The sequence below is a fragment of the Agelaius phoeniceus genome, chromosome 3, assembly GCF_051311805.1.
Source record: "Agelaius phoeniceus isolate bAgePho1 chromosome 3, bAgePho1.hap1, whole genome shotgun sequence".
In the NCBI taxonomy this organism is placed as follows: domain Eukaryota; kingdom Metazoa; phylum Chordata; class Aves; order Passeriformes; family Icteridae; genus Agelaius; species Agelaius phoeniceus.
In genome coordinates this window covers 37006857-37029080 of record NC_135267.1, presented here as the reverse complement: position 1 = coordinate 37029080, position 22224 = coordinate 37006857, and the positions used below count along the sequence as shown (strand labels likewise).

At 43.3% G+C, this 22224-nt stretch overlaps 2 protein-coding genes across 3 annotated transcripts in view; one reads left to right on the top strand and one right to left on the bottom strand.

The window, feature by feature from the left end:
- The first annotated feature begins 1196 nt into the window (after window positions 1-1196).
- PDIA6 (protein disulfide isomerase family A member 6) lies at window positions 1197-15991 on the top strand. Its single transcript, XM_054629876.2, has 13 exons — window positions 1197-1338; window positions 4284-4425; window positions 5250-5307; window positions 5936-6062; window positions 6559-6665; window positions 8015-8148; window positions 8555-8669; window positions 9573-9713; window positions 10930-11014; window positions 11108-11180; window positions 11937-12095; window positions 14686-14782; window positions 15520-15991. The coding sequence occupies exons 1-13, from the start codon at window positions 1212-1214 to the stop codon at window positions 15586-15588; spliced, it is 1434 nt and encodes a 477-aa protein (XP_054485851.2). The 5' UTR covers window positions 1197-1211; the 3' UTR covers window positions 15589-15991.
- ATP6V1C2 (ATPase H+ transporting V1 subunit C2) overlaps window positions 15545-22224 on the bottom strand; it is a 22446-nt gene continuing 15766 nt past the window's right edge. For both annotated transcript variants that reach the window (XM_077175073.1, XM_054629877.2), the window contains 7 exons: window positions 21836-21934; window positions 20727-20795; window positions 19712-19804; window positions 19218-19311; window positions 18783-18880; window positions 18230-18359; window positions 15545-17422 (listed from right to left, as the gene is read on the bottom strand). In XM_077175073.1, coding sequence (XP_077031188.1) covers window positions 17327-17422; window positions 18230-18359; window positions 18783-18880; window positions 19218-19311; window positions 19712-19804; window positions 20727-20795; window positions 21836-21934 — 679 coding nt within the window. In that variant the 3' untranslated portion in view covers window positions 15545-17326. The remainder of the gene's footprint in view (window positions 17423-18229; window positions 18360-18782; window positions 18881-19217; window positions 19312-19711; window positions 19805-20726; window positions 20796-21835; window positions 21935-22224) is intronic.

Below are 22224 nucleotides of genomic sequence, written 5' to 3'. Positions count from 1 at the left end.
GATGGTCTGCAAAGTAGCTCCTGTTTGCTTTAGGAATCAGTAAAATGACAGACAGGTTTTGTTTTAAGATCTATAAAGTGCCACAAACCTGAACCTGCCTGCTCAGCAGCCTGCCTCTTTTACGGATGGAAATGCCAAGACATCAGTACTTTGTAGCCATTCTGATTAAAACGTTTATTCCGTGTATTTCTGTGTCCCCATTTCTGGAAAAACTTGAGGGTGAAAACGGCTGTCTGTTCTTACCGTGCTAACAATTTCATTCTCTCAAAAAACAGGACTGAACCCTACTGAAAAGTGCTATTTGTGAGCATGAAGCACTGGGGGTGTGGATGGGAATAAAATTTAGACAACTTCAGATCCAGCTGCTGAATAAATCTATTTCAATGGTATGTTAAGTTCAGCTACTATTACTACACTACAAAATTCACAGCTCACTTAATCGTGTAACCTAGCTCTACAAAAGTCTTCGTCTGGATCTGTGCCCAATATAAAGCCCCAAACCCTAGGGCCCACCTGCAGTCTTTGGGGGAAGAGGGGGGCGGAATAGCAGCCTTCAGTTGTTTCCAGTATTTTTGAACTGGGATGCTGATATTTCATACTGAAGAGCCACCTACATGCTATGCTGCTGGACTCAAGCCCTCCCCGCGTCTGTCGGATGCAGGCAGGTTACCCGGGTTTTAACAGCCCCTTTATCAGCATGCACCAGTCCCCTCCCCCTGCTTGTATTTCCTCAGACTGCAGCAGACTCAGCCGGGCTAATTTCTGCAGGCGAGCTTGCGACTTTAAAATGTTTTTTTTTTCAGATCTAGATCCCTGCCTTGGTTTTCACAGAGGCTGTAGCAAAGCAGCTCGGCCACCTAACAGGACAAATCCCTGGCCTGCCTTCCTTCTCCCTAAAGGCCTGCGCGGGTTCTGCCCAGGCCCGGGCACCCACCAGCGCTGAGGCGGGAGCGGCTGGGGGCGCTCTGAACAGGGCAAGACCCACGGAAACTGCTGGAAGCACACTGAGTGGGCTCGTCCCAGAGCACCAGAGCTGACCACAGCCATGCCGCCAGCAGCTCCGAGCCTCCAGCCCCTGCCCAGCTGCCGCCGCCGCCGCCGTCCTCCTCCCCCTCCGCCCCTCAGCGCCGCCCCAGCCCCCCCGCGCGCCGCGGCAGCTGGCGCGGCCGTTCCCCATTGGCTGCGGCGCTGCCCGGGCGCCGGCGCGGCCAATGCGCGGCGGCCACGGCGGGGCGCGTGGCGCGGGCGGGGCGGAGCACGCAGGCCGTGGCGGCGGCGGTGGTGGCCGAGAGAGCAGGGCAGCCATGGGGGTGCACGGCGCGGGCCGGCTGTGGTGGGGTAGGAGCCGCGAGGGCCTGGGGGGCGGTCTGAGGGGGTGGCGGGACACGGCGGGACGCGGCTTCCCTTTCCTCGTCTTCGTGGGCCCCGTCGCAGCGGGAGGGAGCAGGGCCCGAGGCTGTGCGGCCGCTCCGCGGGGCAGCGGGCGGAGCGGAGAGCCTCCTGAAAGGAGGTTGTAAGCCAGGTGGGGATCGGCCGCTTCTCCCAGGCAGCTTGCAGTAGGACTGGAGGATATAGTCTTAAGGTGCGCCAGGGGAGGTTTAGATTGGACATTAGGACGAATTACGAATTTTCTCACCCGTAGGGTGATTAGCTGTTAGAACGGGCTGCCCGGGGTGGTGGTGGAGTCACCGTCCCCGTGTTTAAGGGAAGACTGGACGCGACACTCAGTGCCCCGGTCTGTTTGGCATGGGGGGTGATCGGTCATGAGCTGGACCTGATCTCAGAGTGCTTTCCCAGCCCCACTGATTCTGTGGGGGCAGCGCTCGCAGTCGCGGTCCGGCTGTGGCCGGTCTGTGCCGCGGGGGCGGGGGATTGCTCGGTGCGTTAGAGAAGCACATGAAGAGAGAGCCTAAAGATACCAGCAGAAAAAAAAATTAAAACCCAAACAAAATCCAAGAAAAGAAAAGGATGGTTATCTCTCACCCTAATCAAAGATTTTCTTTGATTTGAGTGATTTGAGTAAGCGGCGGTGTCGTGCGTGCCTGGCTGCCCTGCCTTGCGATCTGGTGCTTTGAGGGCAACAAGAGAGCAGTGACCGAGGTCAAACGGAGGAGTCGATGAGGGCTGGTGTTCCCCGTCCCCTGGCCCTGCTGCCGCCTCTTGTGCGCCGGAGGGATCGGTGAACGATTCCCACTCGGGCCCTTCGAAGGAAACACCGAAGGTGCCGGGAACTCTGCTCGCCGAGCGCACGTGTGCGGGGATGTGGGGCCTCGGCACACCGAGCACTGCTGCAGGAGGGGGGAATTGTAGGAGGAACTTCGCAGAATCTTCATCATCATCCCGTGACAGAAGATTTTTTTTATAATATATCTCCTGACTTGCAACTTAACTGTTCAGTTAGGACTAGTAACACCAGCATGGAGCTGCCTTAGCTGGTTTATTGATGCTTTTGTCTGTGTTATTTGCTTACATTAGAAAACAACTTTTGTAGTCAGAGTATCTATTTATTTTTTCCTTAATAACAAGGACAGATTTGCATTTATCTGGCTTGATTCTTATAGGAAAATGATCTTTTTCTTTGCTGAAGTTGAATTAAACCTTGAATGTTTCACTATAGAAAGGAAAGTTATGCCATCAGTTCATGACTCATAGTTTAAAAAATGATGCAGTGATAGGGGACTAGGTGAATTCCACCATGTACTTTCTTTTGTGAGTTCTCTTTAGCAGGTACATTTACATAAGCCAGAATTTTCTCTCTTTCGAGGAACAGCTGAGTGAATTCTGTCTTTTGGATGTATTCTTCCAGAGATCACCCAAAAGGTGAAGCAAGAATATGCTGATTTCAGTTTAATGGTATTCTGTCTCGAGGAGGTTTTTTCTCTTGAGAGTGACTGTAACATTCAAGAAGCTTTATCCATCCTTTTTTTCTTACTCTACCCCAGCAGGAGCTGCTGCTGTAGGTCATGGTAACATGCTGTGACAGCTACAGATTGCCTTGGAAGTCAGTTTTTCAATGCTGATGAAGTGCTGCTTATGTATGGGTGTACTGAAGGGACATAGCCAATCTAACACACACATCTGGTGGTGGAAACCGATTTTGATCACCCCAAAAGAAAAGGGTTGGGTCCTCATGCTAGAAGAAACCATTAGGATGGGGTAGTGGTGCAGTGGAGAGGGGACTGGTTTATAGTGGCAATTCAGTCCTGATCTCTGCTTGAGTAACCTGGAAGATGTTACTTCTGCCAGCTTCACTCTCCTGCAGAATAGGGCTAATGACACTGGCTTTTGTTGGGTGGGACTGTTAAAGTGTAGGTGATGCTGTGCAGTCTGTATAACATGCTGTAGAGTTTCTGCATCATTGACCTGTTTTTCTCTCATGTTGAGTGTTGAGAGAGAATCTGCAGCTTCCCATTCAAGTTGTTAACCACTTGCAGCAAAGCTTTTTTATGTCTGGTTCTAACTTGAGTGAGCTCTCACTCTGTACAGTCTTTTCGTGGATTAAGAAAAGTTTTTTGCTGGGTGGATTTTGTTACAGAAACGCTTCTCATCTCTCAGTCTCCCTGACTAGGAATTATGAGGTTTTATGTACAAAGTCTCAAGCAATAGTAAGTTCCAGAAATTATCAGAAGTACGAAGCCATAAGAGAAAGCAATTTCCTTCTGTCTTTTAATGTTTTGGGTTTTTTTAGCATTCTCAGGATGCTTGAGTTGTTAACCAGAGAGATTTAGCTGTAATTCTCCAGTCTGTTCCTAAAGACATAAATCAATGGTAGACTAAGATCCTCATGAGCAAGAATGATGCACTACCAGTGCATCAAGTGCTGGTCCTAAAATCACCGTAACTGTACCAAGCCTAGTTGGGACAGTCCTGCATGATGTGATCCTATAAAAGATGTGTTTGAGTACCTGCTGTGCAAGAGGTTTGAACAATTGGCCTAGGAGTCTGTGCTGATGGTGGGGATCCCTGCAGAAGTTCTGGTGGTCTGGTGCCAGCAGGAGTTAGGGTAGGAGCTTTGACACAAGTCTCTCTGGAGAGCCATAGCAGGAGTGGTGTAACTCCAGCTAGCTTTAGGCACAGACCCTATTTTATATGATCCTGTGGAATCATGTTTTAAGCAAGGAGGGAGAGCATCTATCTTGCCTTAACTTCCTTTTTTATCGGGTCTAACTGGAATCCCTTCCCACCACTGCTGATTTGCAAAGATGGGGAGATGATTTAGCCATGGCAACAGGGGAGTCGTAAACGTTCAACAGGACTGCTGATGTCTTTGCTTTTCGTTGTAGGCACGGTGAGCTGCACTTTGTTCCTGGCAGTTAACAGTTTATATTCAGCCAGTGATGATGTGATAGAGCTCACACCAGCTAACTTCAACAAGGAGGTCATTCAGAGCGAGAGCCTGTGGCTTGTGGAGTTCTATGCCCCATGGTAAGAACTGCAGCTGTGTACTTTCTTGCTCGTACAGAGAAGCAGCACAGGAATCTGCTGCTGATAGCTCAAGGTTTCATTCAGTTGTTGGCAGCACAGTTGTCAGTTTGATGGCCTCACGACTAGCAAAATAGCTGTACTTGGGATTCCTCCTTTGAATTATATTCATGAGGGAAAAAGGCAGGAATTGGCATTTCAAGTTTGCAAATAAAACCTAGTAGCAAAACCTATGCCATTTTTCTACTTGATTCATTCTGGTTAAATTAGTATTAAAAATGACTGATTAAAGTGCAGTAGGTAAGTGAGAAAGTCCCTCACTTCTGTGTTTCTGATCCTAATTCTCATGTGAAAGCACAGATCTGAATTCACACTTCAAATTTCCAATTTCCATTTAAAAATACTGGCTTTGTACATCTTCATTTAGCATCCCTCTTTGTCTTCTTTCTGCTCAGGTCCAGAGTATGGCATCTCTATTCCATTTAAATTCTGGTGATACATATATTCCATCTTTGTACAAATCCTCTGTGATACTGCCCTCCAAAGCTCCACATTCTGGAGAAAATGGCCTTTTGTTGGGACAGCTTGACTCTGGACCAAGAGGTTTAGGGAAAGCCTTGCTGTGCCTCTTGTAGTGTTGCTGCAGTCTACATAATGTGGAGGTTTTTCTTCAGAAGTCTGAGTGATGATGTGATCTTGTGGCACAGGCTCTTTTCCTCTTCATGAGTAAATCCTCAGTCTCCTACAGTTTGCTGTGACTGTGAAATAGTTGTCAAATCTGAATGATATTTACCATTTTTTGTTTGTTTGTTTGTTCTTTTTAAAAGGTGTGGTCACTGTCAAAGGCTAACTCCTGAGTGGAAGAAAGCAGCAACAGCTTTAAAAGTAAGTTTAGCCTTTCAGATGTGCTTGTGGAAGTGTATTGAAGAGAATTTGGCTGTTTGACATCTGGATTGGGAATGTGGAGGGGTTTGGTCCTTACAGCCATTATCACTTTAATCATACTTGTCTAGACAGAAAAGTGTTATTCAGACACCTGAAAACTCGGAATTTTTGTTTTGTTTGTTGTATCCTTTTTAAAAAAAGGCATTGAATTGTTGAGGAAGAAAGTTCTGTCCCTGTGAATTCTCATTACTATTTTTGAGGACTGAAAACAGTCAGGACTGAAAACAGACTGAAAACTGTCTTTTTTAATTACAGAAAAATTAGTCATGTTGTGATTAGCTGAACCCTTGCCTATGTGAAATATGTATATTCTCCTTCATAGAAAACCAAACAAAAAACCCCAACTAAATAATGGCCCAAACAATTTAAAATTTATTTTGTCACGCTGAAGAAAGAAGTGGACATTTATAGTGTTCTGTAGTTTGAAGCTTGTGGGGTAAAATACCTCTCTTCTGTTGCAGTCCTAGTAACTGCCCCTTTCTCTTCCCTTCCCTTGTGCCCCCAGCAAGGGAAAGGTGTTAAATTGCTGTAGAAGTCTTGGGTGTCATTTTTTGGTTTTTTTCTGCAGGGTGTAGTGAAAGTGGGTGCAGTAGATGCAGATAAACATCAGTCCTTGGGTGGACAGTATGGAGTCAGAGGGTTTCCAACTATCAAGATATTTGGAGCCAACAAAAACAAAGCAGAGGATTATCAGGGTAAATGTGATGAATTTTTAGATGTTGCATGCCTAAAACCTTCCCTGAATGCAGTAATCATGGTAGCTGTTAATGCTGTGTTGAGTGGTTTTTCCTTCCTGTCTAGTGCTTGTAGTAATGGAGAGACAGATGGGTGGGAGTGGTTTGACCAAACTCTGTGTGTCTTATCATTGTCTAATAGTCCCACCTGCAGTTCATAGTTGTTGGATCTTGACAGGGAGTTTCAAGGAATTACTCCTTTCTTCCTGTTTATTTGGAGCTTGCCATAGAGTCACTCCTCATAAGAAAAGCCAGGTAATGAAAAGGTGTAGTGAAGTCTGTCTTGCTGCTTGTGTTTAAGTCAGATGTCCCACCACTAGTACTGTATCACTCATAGCCTAGTCCTGCTTTTCCTGAAAGACCATTAGGGTGAGGGAGGATTAAGTTTGTAATTAAGTTAGAGCATACCTTAAACTGGCCTTTTGATGGTTTGATCATTTATTTTGCTGCACTGCAGGTGGCAGGACAAGCGACGCTATTGTTGATGCTGCTCTAAGTGCTCTTCGGTCCCTGGTGAAAGAACGTCTCAGTGGCAGAAGTGGAGGATACAGTTCTGGAAGACAGGTATTTGAGGGAATGTGTGTTTGTTTTTCAGCTGGAGAGCTAGCTTGTACAGGACATCAGTGCTCCTACCTCAGTCACAGAATTGGAAGAGATGTCTGGAGTTAAATCTAGTCCAGGTGCCCTGCTCAGTGCAGGGCTAGCTAGAGCATATTGCTCAGATCCTGTCTCCTAAAGTTGTATCTCCAAGAACTGAGACCCCAAATGGACTGCGTTCTCTGGGCTACCTTTTCAGCGTTTGACCGTGTTCACAGTAGAAATCTTTTGTTTTAGGTTACAGAATCATAGAATGATATTTCCTATATTTCAACTTTGTTTCCTGTTGCAGCAAAGAGCCTGCCTTTGTTTTCTTTACTCTCCTGCGCACTCTCATCCACACATCAGATGCTCAAAGCCTTTAATCAGCTCTGACCATTGGCTGGACTTGCTCCAGTGTGTGCGTGCCTGTTCTGTGAGGGAGCCTAGAACTAGACACAGCACTCCAGGTGTTTCACATTGTGCTGAGCAGAAGATTACCTCCTCAGACCTTCTGGCAACTCTCTGCCTAGTGCAGCTCAGGAGGCTGTTGACCACCTTTGCCACAGGATTGCAGTGCTGGCTCATGTTCAGCTTGCCCACCAGGGCACTCAGGTTCCTCTTTGAAAAGTTGCTTTCCAGCCAGTCAGTTCTCAGTGCATACTGGTATAGGGGCCTGTTACTCTCTGGGTGCATCTTCCTTTGAACTTTGGGGTTCCTGTTAGCCCCATTCTCCAGGTTCAGGTACCATTTACCTAATCCTAATCTAAATTAGACAGATTAAGTTTTTTAACTTGGTAGTGTTTTTCTGAAGTTGGCTTGCTGGATTTCTTCCTGAAGGTAAATTGAAGAGCTTCTGGCTCCTACTGCTATTTCTGAGTTGTGGTGCAAATACATTCTCACATCCTTAGGGTGGCCACACAGAAGACCTGGGTGGACTGCCCTGTAGTGTGTATCACACTCCCACTTGTTTGTTTTGCCTGGAAACCAGGACTTGGTTCCAGATGGTGTTGGGCGTTGGAGAGCACTTTATTCATGGACAGATCAGTGCATGAAGAACTGAAAAAGTGTTCCCCCATCTTCTTGGTAGTCTGCTTGACCTGATTTCTCTTTTTTCAAGAGAAGGTTCATTTGCTGTGTCTTGAAAATGCTGCAGGGAGTAGGCTGTGTGTACTGTCAGTTCTAAAAAAGGAAAGTTATATGACCCAACACTGCCTGTTTTGTATCTTGCTCAAATAAAGATCGTTTGTTTGAATGTGACACACACACAGGAGTTGGCCTGTGTGGGAGACCAGTTTTGGTTACTTCTTATGTGAGGGTCTGTTTGTTTCTTACAGAGCCGGGAGAGTGGAGGTGGAGATAAGAAGGATGTGATTGAGCTGACTGATGACAGCTTTGATAAGAATGTCATAAATAGCGACGATGTATGGATGGTGGAGTTTTATGCCCCATGGTGTGGGCACTGCAAAAAGTAAATGAGGTTTTACTTTAACAATTCAGTTCCTGAATTTTGTGCAATACCCTTAATATCCCCTAAAAGAGACCTTGCATCTCAGGTATACCAGAAGTGAGTTTTTTGTAAGGTGATCCAACAAAAATTTGTGGGCTTCTGATCAGGACCCCTTTGTGCTGCTCTGGCTGCACTCCTCCTTAGCAGTAAAATTCCCAGTTATCAGTAGAAGTAAGATCTGGAAGTTATATTAAGCGTTTAATTCCTTCAGATGAAGGACATCAGTCTTGTTTGGATAACCTTCTTAGCTGTCATTTGCAGCAAGAGACTTTTTTTCTTTAGTAAAACATCCTGCATAATGTTGATGTGTGGTATACTTTTGCTAGCTCTGAGAGAGCTTAGGGCACTTGTACTCTCTGTTTTTCAGCCTGGAGCCAGAATGGGCAGCTGCTGCCACTGAAGTGAAGGAACAAACTAAAGGAAAAGTAAAGCTGGCTGCAGTAGATGCAACAGTCAATCAGATGCTGGCTGGCCGATATGGGGTGAGTGTGCTCTGCAGTGGTTACAATTTCCTTTCCATCTCTACCAAATCAGATTTCTCTTCAATCCTTACTGAACTGTTCCTTAGTCTGGTACTACTTAAATATTTGTGCCAAAAATAAGTGACAAATTCAGTTTGTTTCCCACAAATAATTAATGAATGATAAATAAATGGAGAAAGAGTAAAAGAATTATTCTGGATGTTGCTGAGGAGAAAGGCTATTTATTTCCATAACATCTTGTATAGCTTTATCATCTGGAGTGAGAGGTCTCTTTCTTGAGACTGTAGGCTGATTGGGCATCTCTGAAACCCTTGAAAACAGTTATCAGGGATCACTCTGACAATATCAGCTGCCCAGATCAGGTGTGTTGCTCACCAAAAGAGAGTGGATACTCTTGAATTTTTAGTACAGTCCACGGAGCTTACAGTGTGCTGCATAGTTTCCCTCTTAAGTGCACATGGCTGACAACATAGAGGGAGCACTGAGCAAGATTTACTGGAAGTGTAGCAGAAGGAGCTTAAGGTCCACTCACTGCCTTGTAGGCCTAGTGTTGTCCACCCCCAGATAAATCAGGAATTTAATGTTTAATAAATATCAAGGTAAAGATGGTCCTCATGGTGCTTAAACCTGCAGTGCTTGGTGCATCTAAATTGGGGTAAAACCATTGCTGGGTCATCAGGCCAAAACCCCAAACAGCATTTTATTGTACATTCACCTTGTTTTGAATTGTTACAAAGGTAGGAAGCTACAAAATTCAAATTGAGTCAGAACATGTGAGACTCGATACACGCAGATGTTGAATCTCCTCCCTTGCTCTTAGTTTAAAGGACATCAGACAAGCAGATAATTTCTACCATAAATATTCAGGTGTATTTGAGCTGATGGTTTAAACTTGTCTTGCAGATTCGTGGATTTCCCACCATTAAAATCTTCCAGAAAGGAGAAGACCCTGTTGATTATGATGGTGGGAGAACTAGATCTGATATCATTGCTCGTGCTCTGGATCTGTTTTCTGATAATGCACCACCACCTGAGCTCCTGGAGGTACCTATACTTCATTTTCTCAAATTTCTTTCCCATCATATTCTTGGCAGCAGTTTTTACTGGTCTATATGAACTCTAAAGAAAACTGCCTAAGTGTGGTGCTTCTGCACTGTTTTGCCCCAGAAAGTAAAGGATGACAAGCTTTGAGTAACAAAAGGCTGAATGCTCATTTCTACCATCAATTTGTTGTTGTCTGGAAGATGATCAGAATTGATACAGCGAAGGCATTGACAGGATGGTGCCACGGTGTCTGAATCTGCTCTTGAGGAATGAGTGAAAAAGTTGAGTTCTGTTCCCCATCTCTTTTCTTAAAATAAAAGGGCAGGGCCTTGCCATGTGCAAGCTGTCCATTAGGAGATGCATGATATGGGTAGTTTTGCTTGTTGTCCAAAAAACTCCACCTTCTGTCAGGCTTCTTTTTTCAGCTTGCTGTTGGTAGATTTGAAATGGTGATCATTCATCTCCAGTATGCATGCAAGTGAGGTTCAAAGTCTGCAGTGTGCAAAGTGAGGTGCACACAAGACAGTCAGTTGGGATGCAGGAAGGAAAAAACAAAAAAATATCTGTACTATTAGTAAAGATATTTTTATATGGTGCTTATTTAATCTTTTTTATCCTTCTTAATTTTTTATTTTGTATGCATTCTAATATTAATACATCAATACATGTTGATGTATGTGTATATGCATACAATTGATTTATATATATCAGAGGCTGCATGCTTAGAAATTTATTTACTGGTAGGATGCACAAAGGTTGGAGACCACTGTTGTAGGTCACTGGATCAATTCCTTTTTGAGGCAGATCCCACAAAACCAGTGTTGCTGTTACTGTTGCTTGAACATCCTCATCCACAGCAAAGGCTGCCTTCTGCTGGCTCTCTGTGCTCAGAGCATTCACATGGGCCTGGGGATGCTCTTTCCAGCCTTGGGCAAGAGCAGTGATTTTGAGCAAAAAGTGGCATCTGACTGTAAGCCTTTTTTGGTACTGCAGTTTCTTGTTGCTGCATGTCTCAACAGAAGACTTTGTGAACTCTTTGTAAATTACTCTTGTGCTGGGGGACTAGTGAAGTAGAAGAGACTTGTAAGCTTTTGTGTCAAGTTGTTTCACTGCTTACTGCCTTGCAGGATGGAGTTATTAGGCTGTTGGAGAGAAGTACAGTCACAACTGAAGAACCAGATCTTACTGTCATTGACTTTGTGCTGCTTTCTTCTAGATAATTAGTGAGGATATTCTGAAGAGTACCTGTGATGCTCATCAGCTCTGCATCATTTCTGTCCTGCCTCATATTCTTGACACAGGTACACATACAAGCAAGCAGACTTCTGTATGAATTTGTCACTTAAAGCATGTAGTTGTGTATTTTAACTTGTCCAATTCTGTTTAACAAACAGGGGCTTCAGGAAGAAATTCTTACCTGGATGTCATGTTAAAAATGGCTGAAAAATACAAAAAGAAAATGTGGGGGTAAGTGTTATTGTCCACTGGTCATCTTGGAAAAGATGTGCTCATTTCTGGGAGTAAATGGGATAAAATTTGGATGATACTTGTTTAGGCCACAGAAGGGGTTGTTCCCTGTTCAGGGTAGCATATCGTGGTATTTCACTAATTACTGGAGAAGGGAATGCTGTGACTTTAAAATAGCCCTTTTTAAAAAATTTTATCCACCTCTTAAATTCTGAATTTACAAGTGATATCTAAGCATTAATGAGATTAAGCATCTTTTACTCTTGTCCTGAACAGTCAAGTATTTTAGGGAGGTTTCTTTTACCATCTTTTGCTGGTCGGTGAGTGTGCCAGTGTGACTATTGGATTCTCAAAGATAGAAGTAAATTGCAGTTTATTAACATGTTTCATGGTCTCATAGAAACAGCCAGCAGGCTGTACCTCTACTCCTCCTTCTCTTAGGTGCAGGTTAGAAAGTCCTTTTAAACCTTCCCCTTAATACCAGGTAAAGTGTAGCTGTGTGTTCACATTGCTAACATAGTTCTTCCCCTGCACTGTGTTTAGTGGCTGTTCTTATCCAGCTTTTGGTGGGTGTGTGAGGGGGACTGGCCTAGAGGTGCTGCTGAGAGGGGGCTTTCTTCTGTTGTAAGGTTCAGGTTCAGGACTTTCCTTTTCCCTGCTGACTTTGAAAGTGTCAAGGGCAATACAAAACCCTGCTTGAAAATTATTGTGGTGCCTATCCTCATTATTAATTTTCTATTTCATCTTTTCCTCAAGGTGGCTGTGGACAGAAGCAGGTGCTCAATCAGATCTTGAGAGCTCTCTGGGGATTGGAGGCTTTGGGTATCCAGCAATGGCAGCTGTTAATGCTCGGAAGATGAAATTTGCCCTTCTGAAAGGATCATTCAGTGAGCAAGGGATTAATGAGTTTCTCAGGTATGAAATCTTTAAGTGACTTAAATCTTTCTGTATCTAGGGCTATGACTCTTTAGACTTACAAGCAGACTCTCCTGAACCACACAAGACTTGCATGGTTAAGGGAATTAAGATGAGAATTCTGTGGAGTCAGGGAATGTTTTCATTGGCAATTGCAATAAAGCAGTCATTACCTTTTTGTGGTGTGCAGAATTAAGTTGGCCATTTAGACTTAGATAGGTAGTTTTAGTACAATATTTGAAAACAGAAGTAGACTTTGATGTTGAAAAATTCTGTTTCTCTTAAGAAATAACTTAGTAATGAATTCCATTTAATTCAGATAGTGCATTCTGACTAGTCATTAGTAATTGGAAAGTCCCCAGTTTGGGAATCACAGTGGGTGCTGTTGAAGTTCTTGAGGTTGTATATGTTGCTGTTCATCTTTCTGATTCAGTTTGGTCCTCTCTTCCCCCTCCCAACTTTCCATTCTCCTGGCACTTGATAAATTGATTGGGAGAGTTGAAACAATCCATCCAAAAAGTCAATAACTCACTGCTCAGCACATGTCCTGTGAAACTGCCTCTTATGTAGCTGGTCAAGAGCCAGTGCTGAGAAGAATGGAATAGGGAAAGGAAATTAAGAGGATGACAGAAGGTGGCAGCAGCACTGAAACAGAGCAACTAAACTTCAACTGTTACTTTAGTGTGGTCAAAGTGGGAACTCTGCTTCCACATTATCCTGGTTTATGGCAGATTTGGGAGAAAAATCCTAAAGGGGTTCTTTTAGAAAGTAAATTTAAGCAGCCCCTCCCCCAACTCTTTTGGGAAAAGGTTTCCTTGGAGAGAGGTGGAAAAAACCTGTTTATTTAACAGGCAAAGCATTTACCAGCATGAAAAAAAAATTGAACCATATTTAACAATAAAAGCTCTTGCTGCTCTGAAGAGATGACTAACTCAAAGTCCTCCCTGGGTTGCAGTTTGGCTTACTCAGTGTCTTATCATCCCTCCAGTGCTGGAAATGCCATGGCCCAGGCCCAGCCTGGTGGGCCACAGATGTGAGCTGCTGGTTCTCTTCTGGGCTTTCAGTCCAGAGCAGGTTTAAACAGTTCCAAAAAAGATGAAAAACCACAGTCCAGGGAACTTCTCTGCCTTAGCTAGCTAAAAGCAAAGGAAAGTGCTCTCCCACTGTCTGTCTGTTCTGCAGACAACACTGTTCAGGAGAAGGATGTGGGGGAGTAAGTGCAGTTTCTGATAACAAACTGTGTGCTTCTTCTCTCTCTCCCTTTGCTCTTGGAACCACTTTTAAAGGTGCAAAACTTATTTCTGGCCTAAACAGACAAATGGGGATAGAAGCATTATGAAGTCACCTCAGGACACACATAAAGGACCAGCTGCCATAAATTATGCACGAGCCCTTGAGATCTTACATTAGAAGTGTTGTTTCCATGTTTGTCCTTGGAGAATGGCAGAGAAACAGCAAGAATTGCAAAAGCAAATACAACAGCCTCTCCCCACCTTGCCATAAGAAGCACATTTGAATGCAGTTCCTACTGGATTAATGGAATCAGTGCTATAGTCTTACCTGTGAGAGTGATCAGACTTTCTTCTTAATGCCAAAAAAAGAAATATTCTTAGGGCATCAGGTTAAAGTCAGGATACAGATGCAAGAAGAGAAATACCAGGTGGTTTGTACTAATGCACATGAAAGTGTCAGCCTTTGTGAAACATGACAAATTTTCTTTGTCTGTATAGTCCATCTTAGTGAGGCCTCTCCTGGGTGAGGCTGGATGGTGCTTCAAGGACACAACAGCCAATTTAACAGCTTATATTGCATTAGGTAATTGGTTTGGTATTGTCTTATCATGCAGCACTGCTTGCTAGAATAATCTCTTACTGCCAGTTCAGCTCAGGTATGCTGCCTACAGAAAGCAGTATAATCACAGCTGGTGTGGCTGGCCATTCCCTCAGCTGATGTAGGCAGCTTCTGCAATCTAATAAGCAGTCTCAGCAGTGTTGACTACAAGTAAGGAAATTGGCACTATGAAGAGCAGAAAAACTGTGAACTCTATTTGGGGAGGAATGCTAATTCAGTCCTACTTGCCTCTGAAAGATGCAAAGGGATTAGCTCCTCAGGATTTTAATGCTGGGCTTTTTGAGCAAGCCTAACTAGCAAGCTCAGGATGGAGTGTCTAAAACAAAGCTGGTTACCTTGAACCCTGTGGAACCTATGGAGGCTGTCTCCAGTAAAGAAAATCACTGGTGATTTTCACTAACATTTGCAGGTGACTTCCAGAACTGGAATTACAGGCTCCCCTTGGAGTTGCTTTAAGTGATAAACTGTTAAAGAGGCTGCATTGATCTGATTTTCACACTGCTGAACTATGAAAAAGTGTATCTCACAGATGTCTTTGAATCCACTTGTGAATTTTCAATGCTGCTTTAAGGACTCTGTCATTTTCTGCTTCTTGAAGTTTTTGCATCCAGACAGTTTAGATCTACTTAAAGAGATGAAATCTTGAACTTGTATTCCTCTTACCTGAAGCAGGCTCTGTTCCAGGTGGCTGGAGGTTGGAGGAATTCCTTAAATTTAACTTCTATTTGTTTTTTCTCAGGGAACTCTCCGTTGGTCGTGGTTCTACAGCACCAGTCGGTGGTGGAGCTTTCCCCAAAATTCATTCAGTTGAACCTTGGGATGGCAAAGATGGTGAGGTAAGAGATACTCCATTTCTGAAAGTGCTCAGCAATGGTGGTCAGGAGTGACAGATTAGAGTAACTAACAGCTGTCAGTGTGAAAGTTCCTGTTCGAACAAGATTGTAGCAAGTTGTGTTGATGGTTTCCCCTTATCTTAATCCTGCCAGCAGACCAGATGGTACATTGATCATCTGACATTGCAGCCCAGATGTTCCTCCTGCTGTTAGGATGTGATCTGAAAGCTGGATCACTTGAGGCAGAAATGTATTACCAGTGCTGACTAAGGGAGGTGGTAGTGCATGCATTCAAGACCCCCAGTGTTGTGGAGTTCTGAATATGCTGACCTTGCCATCAAGGTTTTAATGCCAGAAAGCTTGTTAGGTAAAGCCTGTGTAATAAATAACATGGTGACCAAGTCTGCCTTCTTAAGGTTCAATATTGGTGTAAAAACCAAAGTTACTGCAGTCCTTTGATCTACTTCAGATAGATAAAAACACAGCATCGGGTAGTAGTTTTGTTACATTGTTTATTTGTATAGCCTTCATCTGGAGTATTTTGATTAGTAAAAAAAACCAACCTCCTAGTCTAAACTCTGATCACTTGTCCTGTGCTTAGTGCACTTGGAGTTCTGTGAATGAAAGAAATGAGAGGAGAGAGCTTTACTCTCAGGATGAAGTGAGAATCGTTCCAACTCAGGGGTCTCCTGGCATTAAGCACTTCTAAACATGTACTTAAAACCTTCCCTTTTTAACAGCTTCCAGTTGAAGATGACATTGATCTCAGTGATGTGGATCTGGATGACTTGGGTAAAGATGAGCTGTGAGATCTTCAGGAAACTTCTTTTCTTGGGAGAGCCTGTGCAGCAGTTTGCAGCTTGGATCACAATCAGGCAGATATTTCAGTGGCCTTTTTCTGGAGAAGTAGCACATGACACACTGTGCTATTGGATACACTGCAGCAGTGGACTGTACGCATCTCAAGAAAACATTGCAGAAATTCTATGAATTATCATAACCAGTAAACTTGATTGTATTGTGTAACAAATATTTTGAGGACAACATGGATATTTCTTTGGAACATCTTGGGTTTTATTTTGTTGATAATGTGCTGTTTGAGTGTTACTGGAGGCTGTTAGTGTAACCAATTTTAACTGTAATTTTTTTCATGGAGGTGGAACCTGCTCAGCTTCTGTTTCAATTAAAGAATAAAATATTTTTTGACACACAGTGTTAGTCTTGTATAGAGTAAGAAAGGTGCACATAGTACAAGCAGTCCCATTTTGGATGACTCTTCAAAGTGAACTTTAGAATAGAGGTTTGTGCAGAGGGGAGTTCTAAACCACCTCCTTGCTGTGAGATCTTGACAGTTTGGCTAAAAAGCTTGATAAGATGGACAATCTTAGTTTAAATGCTCTTCAGTCTTCCTTTTCCTGTTCCTTCTCAGGGGCTTTCTCTTTCTTTGTGCCAGGCTTCATAAGATCATTATAACAATGGAAGTGGGGTTGCTGCTGCAATGAGAGATGCTGGGAGCTGTCAGTCTTTCCCCTGGATTAGTGATAAAGCTAATCTGTGTTTTAGGGCATAAGGATAAGGATTTCCAGGTGCTAACAGACAACCACCCTGGTGCTGTCTCCAGCAAATAAAGTAATATTTCTTCACTTCCCATCTGGCATTGTTTTGATCTGAAATTGCTATTTCCTTTGGAAGGGGAATCAGGACTGTGAATAGGGATATTTACTGCTGCTTTTTTAATAGAAATACCATTATTTTATTGCTCTCCATGTCTTGTGTATGGGTGTCTAGTGAAGTGACCCTGATGTGATCAGCTTGTTTATAAATAAGGAATGAAAGAGCTGAAAGATTCCCCTTCTTTCAAGGAAATAACGTAATGTGGGTATTTGTCATCTGGTGTCTGTAAGAGATTGCCCATAGTTCATCCTCGTGAAAGGCAGTGTCAGAACCATGGGCAGCCAGCAGTAACTGCTGATTCTGTGCAGGAGATGTGCTCCAACTCTTAAATCATCCCAGCAGATGAGCGGTAATGGAACTGCTCTAACTGAAATATCTTTGCAAAAACTAAACTCATGAGTACTTGGGACTGTACGTCATATTATGATAAGTTCCACAGCACTTTCCTCTTAGGCTTTTGGGTTTTTTTGTTAAATTAAAGGAACTTTGGGCTTTGCTCTGATGCTTTCTACTTTTTCTGTTTAGATTTTTTTAAGTTTGCTTTGTTAGAAAAAGAGGACTGTACACACCTAGTAGATCCATTAGCCACCATACTTTTTAATTTGTTTTATTCAAGTCCAGTAGATATTCCATCTTTGTAATTTACCAAAAAAATAAATACTACCATAGTACCTCTGCCTCTGAAATATGTTTTTGTAAAACTATGAATAAGAGATAACTTTTACTGTAGTCACTGTAAAAATTACTAGAAGTGGTAGGAAGATCATCCTGCTACAGTATTTGCATTTTAATTTGACTTTCAGGAGCTAAAGATTATTTTACAGTAACATGACAGTCTTGAAACTTAATAGATGAAGCTTGAGCAATTCTTCTTTAACTGCAGTCAAGAAGACTGAGGTCAATCTTGAAATAGACATAAGGATAGTATTCTTGATTGCTTAGTTGTAACCCAGGGATGTCCATGCCAGGCTGCAAAAGGAAGTAACCACTTTAGTTACCAGTAAACCTGCGCAGTTCCAAGCTCCAGGGGATTGCTTTTGTGCTCCTTTCCCACAGGTGCAATGGAGCTTTGTATGTGCCATGCTTAAGGTGAGGAATTCACCACTGAGAATCTGCTCTGCTTCTTGTTTCAGGTTGCCTAATGTAATTAACACTGAGAATTCATGCCTGTGCTGTTACGAACTTGTAGCATTTTTGCTACAGCAACTCATCTCTGTCTTCCCTTTGTGCATTGGGACCCATGCTTGCTGGTTTTAGGCTGTTTTGAAGGCCTGCTACCTCATTTATTGCTTTAGCCTAAATTCTTTTGAATTGTCATTCAAGATATGGGGAAGGAGAAAGCAAGTACTGCTGCTTGTTGAAGGCCTAGTTAATTATAAATGACAGCCTTTTACAGAGGACGGAGGTGTGACAGTCCTAGGTCTTAGTTCCAAATTAATTTTTCTTGCTTGTGTTGATCTGAATGTTTATAATAGATTTTAAGCTTTTTATGTAGGTGAACAGCCATAATTGAGCAGACCTGTTTTGTTCTGGTAGCTGTAAACATCAGATGCTTCAACAGAAAATATAAGCAATCTCTCTGCATCTGCATCATAATCTGAGCCTACCCACCTAATCCAATCCAGTCTGTAACCAGCTGGCATTAGAGCTGCATCCAGGACTCCTATCATTGCAAGATGGGAGCAGATGCATGCTCTAACCTCAGGACAGTGGAAGTGTTCATTCAGCTAAGCTGAGAGAAGCTACAGCATGTGCACTTGTGGTCCAAATACATACATCCATTATACTTGCTGCTGCAACTTCATCCAGGTGTTTGAAGACCACGTTCAGGACGTCTCTCAGGCGCTTCACAGACTTCCTGTTTGGCTGCAGCAGCATTGCTTGGAAATTCACAGGGAGGCCGTACCTTGGAACACAACATACCTGATCATCTGCTGGGAAGGGCCACAGCTGTCTGCTCGTGCCCTTCTCCCCTTCAGCCTCCAGACATGCCAGGTTGCGTGTTGCAGAAACAACACTGCCTCCTTATTGGAAAGCCTTTTCTTTTTGAAGCCAAAAGTCAACTAAACAGTGTCTTTCTGTTTTCCCCTTCCCTGTAAGTACCCCCAAAAAATCGTTTTTCACCAGATTTGTATGTCACCTTTTTTGTGTTTTGTGGACGTCTATATTGTCTGCTGTGAGCTTCTGGAATGGAGTGTGTAAGGCACACACCTCGAGCAAGATAAAACAAGGTGTGTAAGGGTTCTTCCTACAAAGGAACTGCACCAGGAAGAGAGCTGTACATTTTGACTTCCCCAGGAATCTCTGCCTGCACTCTGTGTGTACTCACCTCAGGACAGATTCAACAAAAACTCTCAAGGCTTTCACATGAATCCAAGCCACAAATGCTTCACTGAAGTTCACCTTCAGCCAGCGCAGTAAGGGGCCCTGTGAGACCAGAACAGTGCTGTGATCCCCTCGCTGAGTGAAGCAGCTCCATAGCCAGCACGGCCACTGAGGCCATCATGGACTGCTGGGATACTTCCCAGGCAGCCTGATAGTAGCTCCCAGTCTATCAGAAACTCAAGTGACCTTGGCCAAATCATTATTATTTTTAATTATAATAATTTTATTATTATCATTATATATGCCTCAGTTTTATGGGCTAAATGGAGCTCACCAGGTACAGTTGGAACCATAAAGCCATTTCTGAGAGAGGTATTTAGGCATCCTGGTAGCAAAGGCTGCCACTATGTGGGCCACCAACTCACAAGGTGGTACTTACATATTGTTGCTTCTTGTCAGAAGCTAATTTCATCAGCTCTTCCTTTTCACATTTCAGTTCCTTTTCATCATAATAAAATTCTCGAACCATGAACCTACAATTGAATGACATTTGCTCTCACAAGCCTTAGTCCAGGCAACGTGAAACTCCTTTCTTTTTTCCGAGGAGAAGCAAGTATGGGAAGTTGCTAGCCATTTAACAAGTTAAAGTATGGGGAGGGTAGGAGTTGAAATCACCCCCAGAAAGCCAGCAGAATGAGAGCAGAAAGGGCAATTCCAGGATCTGTAACTTGGAGCTTAAAGAACAGGATCACTCATTCTGCTACCACAGCTCCTTCCCACCCTGCCTTCTCAATGGCTTTAAGACCAACAGAAACACAAGCAGTCAAGAAGTCCTAAAACCAGTGATGGATTCAGCATCCTGCACACACAACAAGCCTCACCTGATCCTCGTCTCTTGCTAGCCTGCCCTGCCCAGCAGTCAGGGCTTCTTACCTGTTCTCCCTGGCTTTAGCCTTAAAGTCATCCATCACTTTTCTAAATAGGGTCACAGTGAAGAGTCCTCCCTCTGCATCCTCAGCAATCATTCTGTGGGAGGGAAATCCACTGCTGTGATTTGACATGGCAAATCCCTCAACCCTTTTTTACCTACCTCATCTTCCCCTTTTGCAATTCTTTCTATTTTCATTTATGATACTGAACAACACTCTGCTTTTTCAAAACCTCTGTGACAGAAATAGTGAACAACGGCTTTACTTACACTGGCTACTCTATCTCAATGTAAAACTCAATTGGTTTAGTTCCTGAGCCCACTGAATACACACACATCCTGCCTGTCTGATTTTTCTGTGTTTCCTGGTAACATTCCCCCACCTTTACATGCACTTGTGTTTATATCACAGGCAGTAGACAAGACAGCTTGTTTCTTTCTCTATGCTTTCTACCTTCTGCATTTCAGGTAATACCATGGTCAGCTTTTGTGCCCTGGACTGGATTTCATAGTCTGCATGAGCTGAGTAATGGAATATTTAAGTCCTAGGAAAGATTTTTTTACCCAAGGTGAAAGCATGAGTTAATATGGTTTTGCTAGTTCAAATGACAGTATGCTGAATTATTCTATGCTACAACAGGAAGCAATTAAAAATGCAGATTTAGTGTTTCATCTTTTTATAAAGTACTTTCCATAAAGCTCTATATGATTGCATATGTCTGAACTATACCTCAATTAATGTAATAAATTGCCTGTTTTACACAAAAACAAGCAACAGTCTGGTTGAAAGTAAAAACAAATAGATTACTGGAAAAGAAAAGCTAATTGTAAAAAAACCTGACCTTTCTTTCATCTGTACTTTCCTTCAACAAACTAATTTCTATTTGAATTGCAAATACATTAATGTGGAGCCTATGCATTTAGACTAGTGATTTCCTCTAGGATCCACCAGTTTGAGGGGCTGAAACAAGACAGGGATCTCAGAAACAAACACAGAGCTTAATTTGGAATTTCACTTACTTGGTGGAACGAGGTACTACCATATCTGAGAGTGATTCATAGGTCTTCTGCCACTGTACATAGCTTGACCTTTGAGCAACACAAAACAAAGCACAGTAAATAAATACCATATACTGGAAAGCAAATGTTGATATATGTAGTTAATTATGCTAATAACTTAGGGTAGAAGGGTTGAACTCTTTGTGCTTGGTTATGTCATTAAAATGCATTAAGCCTCTCCTTATCCTTTCCTCTCCTAGTCACCAGCTGAGGAGATGCTTCCCTTAATACTACAGCCTCAGTCTTCACTTTGGATCTTGGCTTGAGGAACGGTCAGTATCAGGAAACTGATGGTGGGAAGAATGTGGCATATACTTCCAGGCTGCCACACAGTGTCCCATGCTCCAGGACCCCTGCACAAGCTGCTCTGGTCCATGGGTAGGTGTGCTACATCTGCTATGTGCAATCCCAGAGCTGATCTGGTGCTAGACTGCACTCATGGTGAATGCCAGCCCAGTGAGAAAGGGAACAAGGGTATGGTAGGAGTTTGCAAAGAGAGAAATCTCTTTTTAGTGTGAATAAACTCACATAATGAAGTCAATAAACATACGTCAGATAGCTTTTTGTGACCTGTTTCTCAGAGACAGAAGAGTGATGGTGCTGTATGTGTGTGTTGGGACAGGGCTACATGGAGAGGAAAAGTTTTGTGTAGGGCTCTGAGGAGAACATGGTGTAACTTCCCCATTGTTAGCAGTCATCCTATGTATGGCCACTTAGAAGGGTACAGCCAGCAGAGAGAGGTTGTGAGTTGAACAGGTCTAATTCCTTTTAGAGACTGGCTAGGCTGCAGTCAAAATCTGGTTTTCTTTTAGCTCATACTATTCCTATCAGGAGACTGAGAATCCACTCGTAACCATGAAGAACCCTCGGGCCAATTGTCCCGCTCCAGCTTTGGCACAGTCTTTATCTCCCTCTTTTGTGCTAGCACCACTCTTGGCAGAAATTGTTCTTTCTTCTTTGCTAAGGGCTCCACCTGTCTCCCAGCAGGGCACTCATGAGCTGCCCCAACCTGACCAGGTGTGGTTGTGGTGTTTAGGCCTGGGACTCAGTGCCACCCACTGCTGCCTTACTTTGGCACCACGACGAGCAGCGTGATAAGATACTCAGAATTGAGAACAAAGTCTTCTTTGTGCACAATGTCTGCCAGGGTCCGGGTCAGCAGATTTCCCCTACGGTGAAGAAGACAAAGTAAAAATAACAGTAGCAGGAACTCAGCAGTGGAACATTGGGGTCATTGTGCTGTTGGTGGAGATGCTAATCTATACTGGGGTAGAAGAAGGCCCAGGAAGAGGTGGCTAAAGGACACAGCTACACTTCTTAAATAGCTGTTTTGTTATTTTTACTGCAACTAAAAGACTCAAAAAGTAACTAATACTAAAGGACACAATATTGGTGACTAGCAGGAAGCCAGTTTATGCCCTTTATGTAAAACACACCATTCTGCTGCTATTGTTTTTAC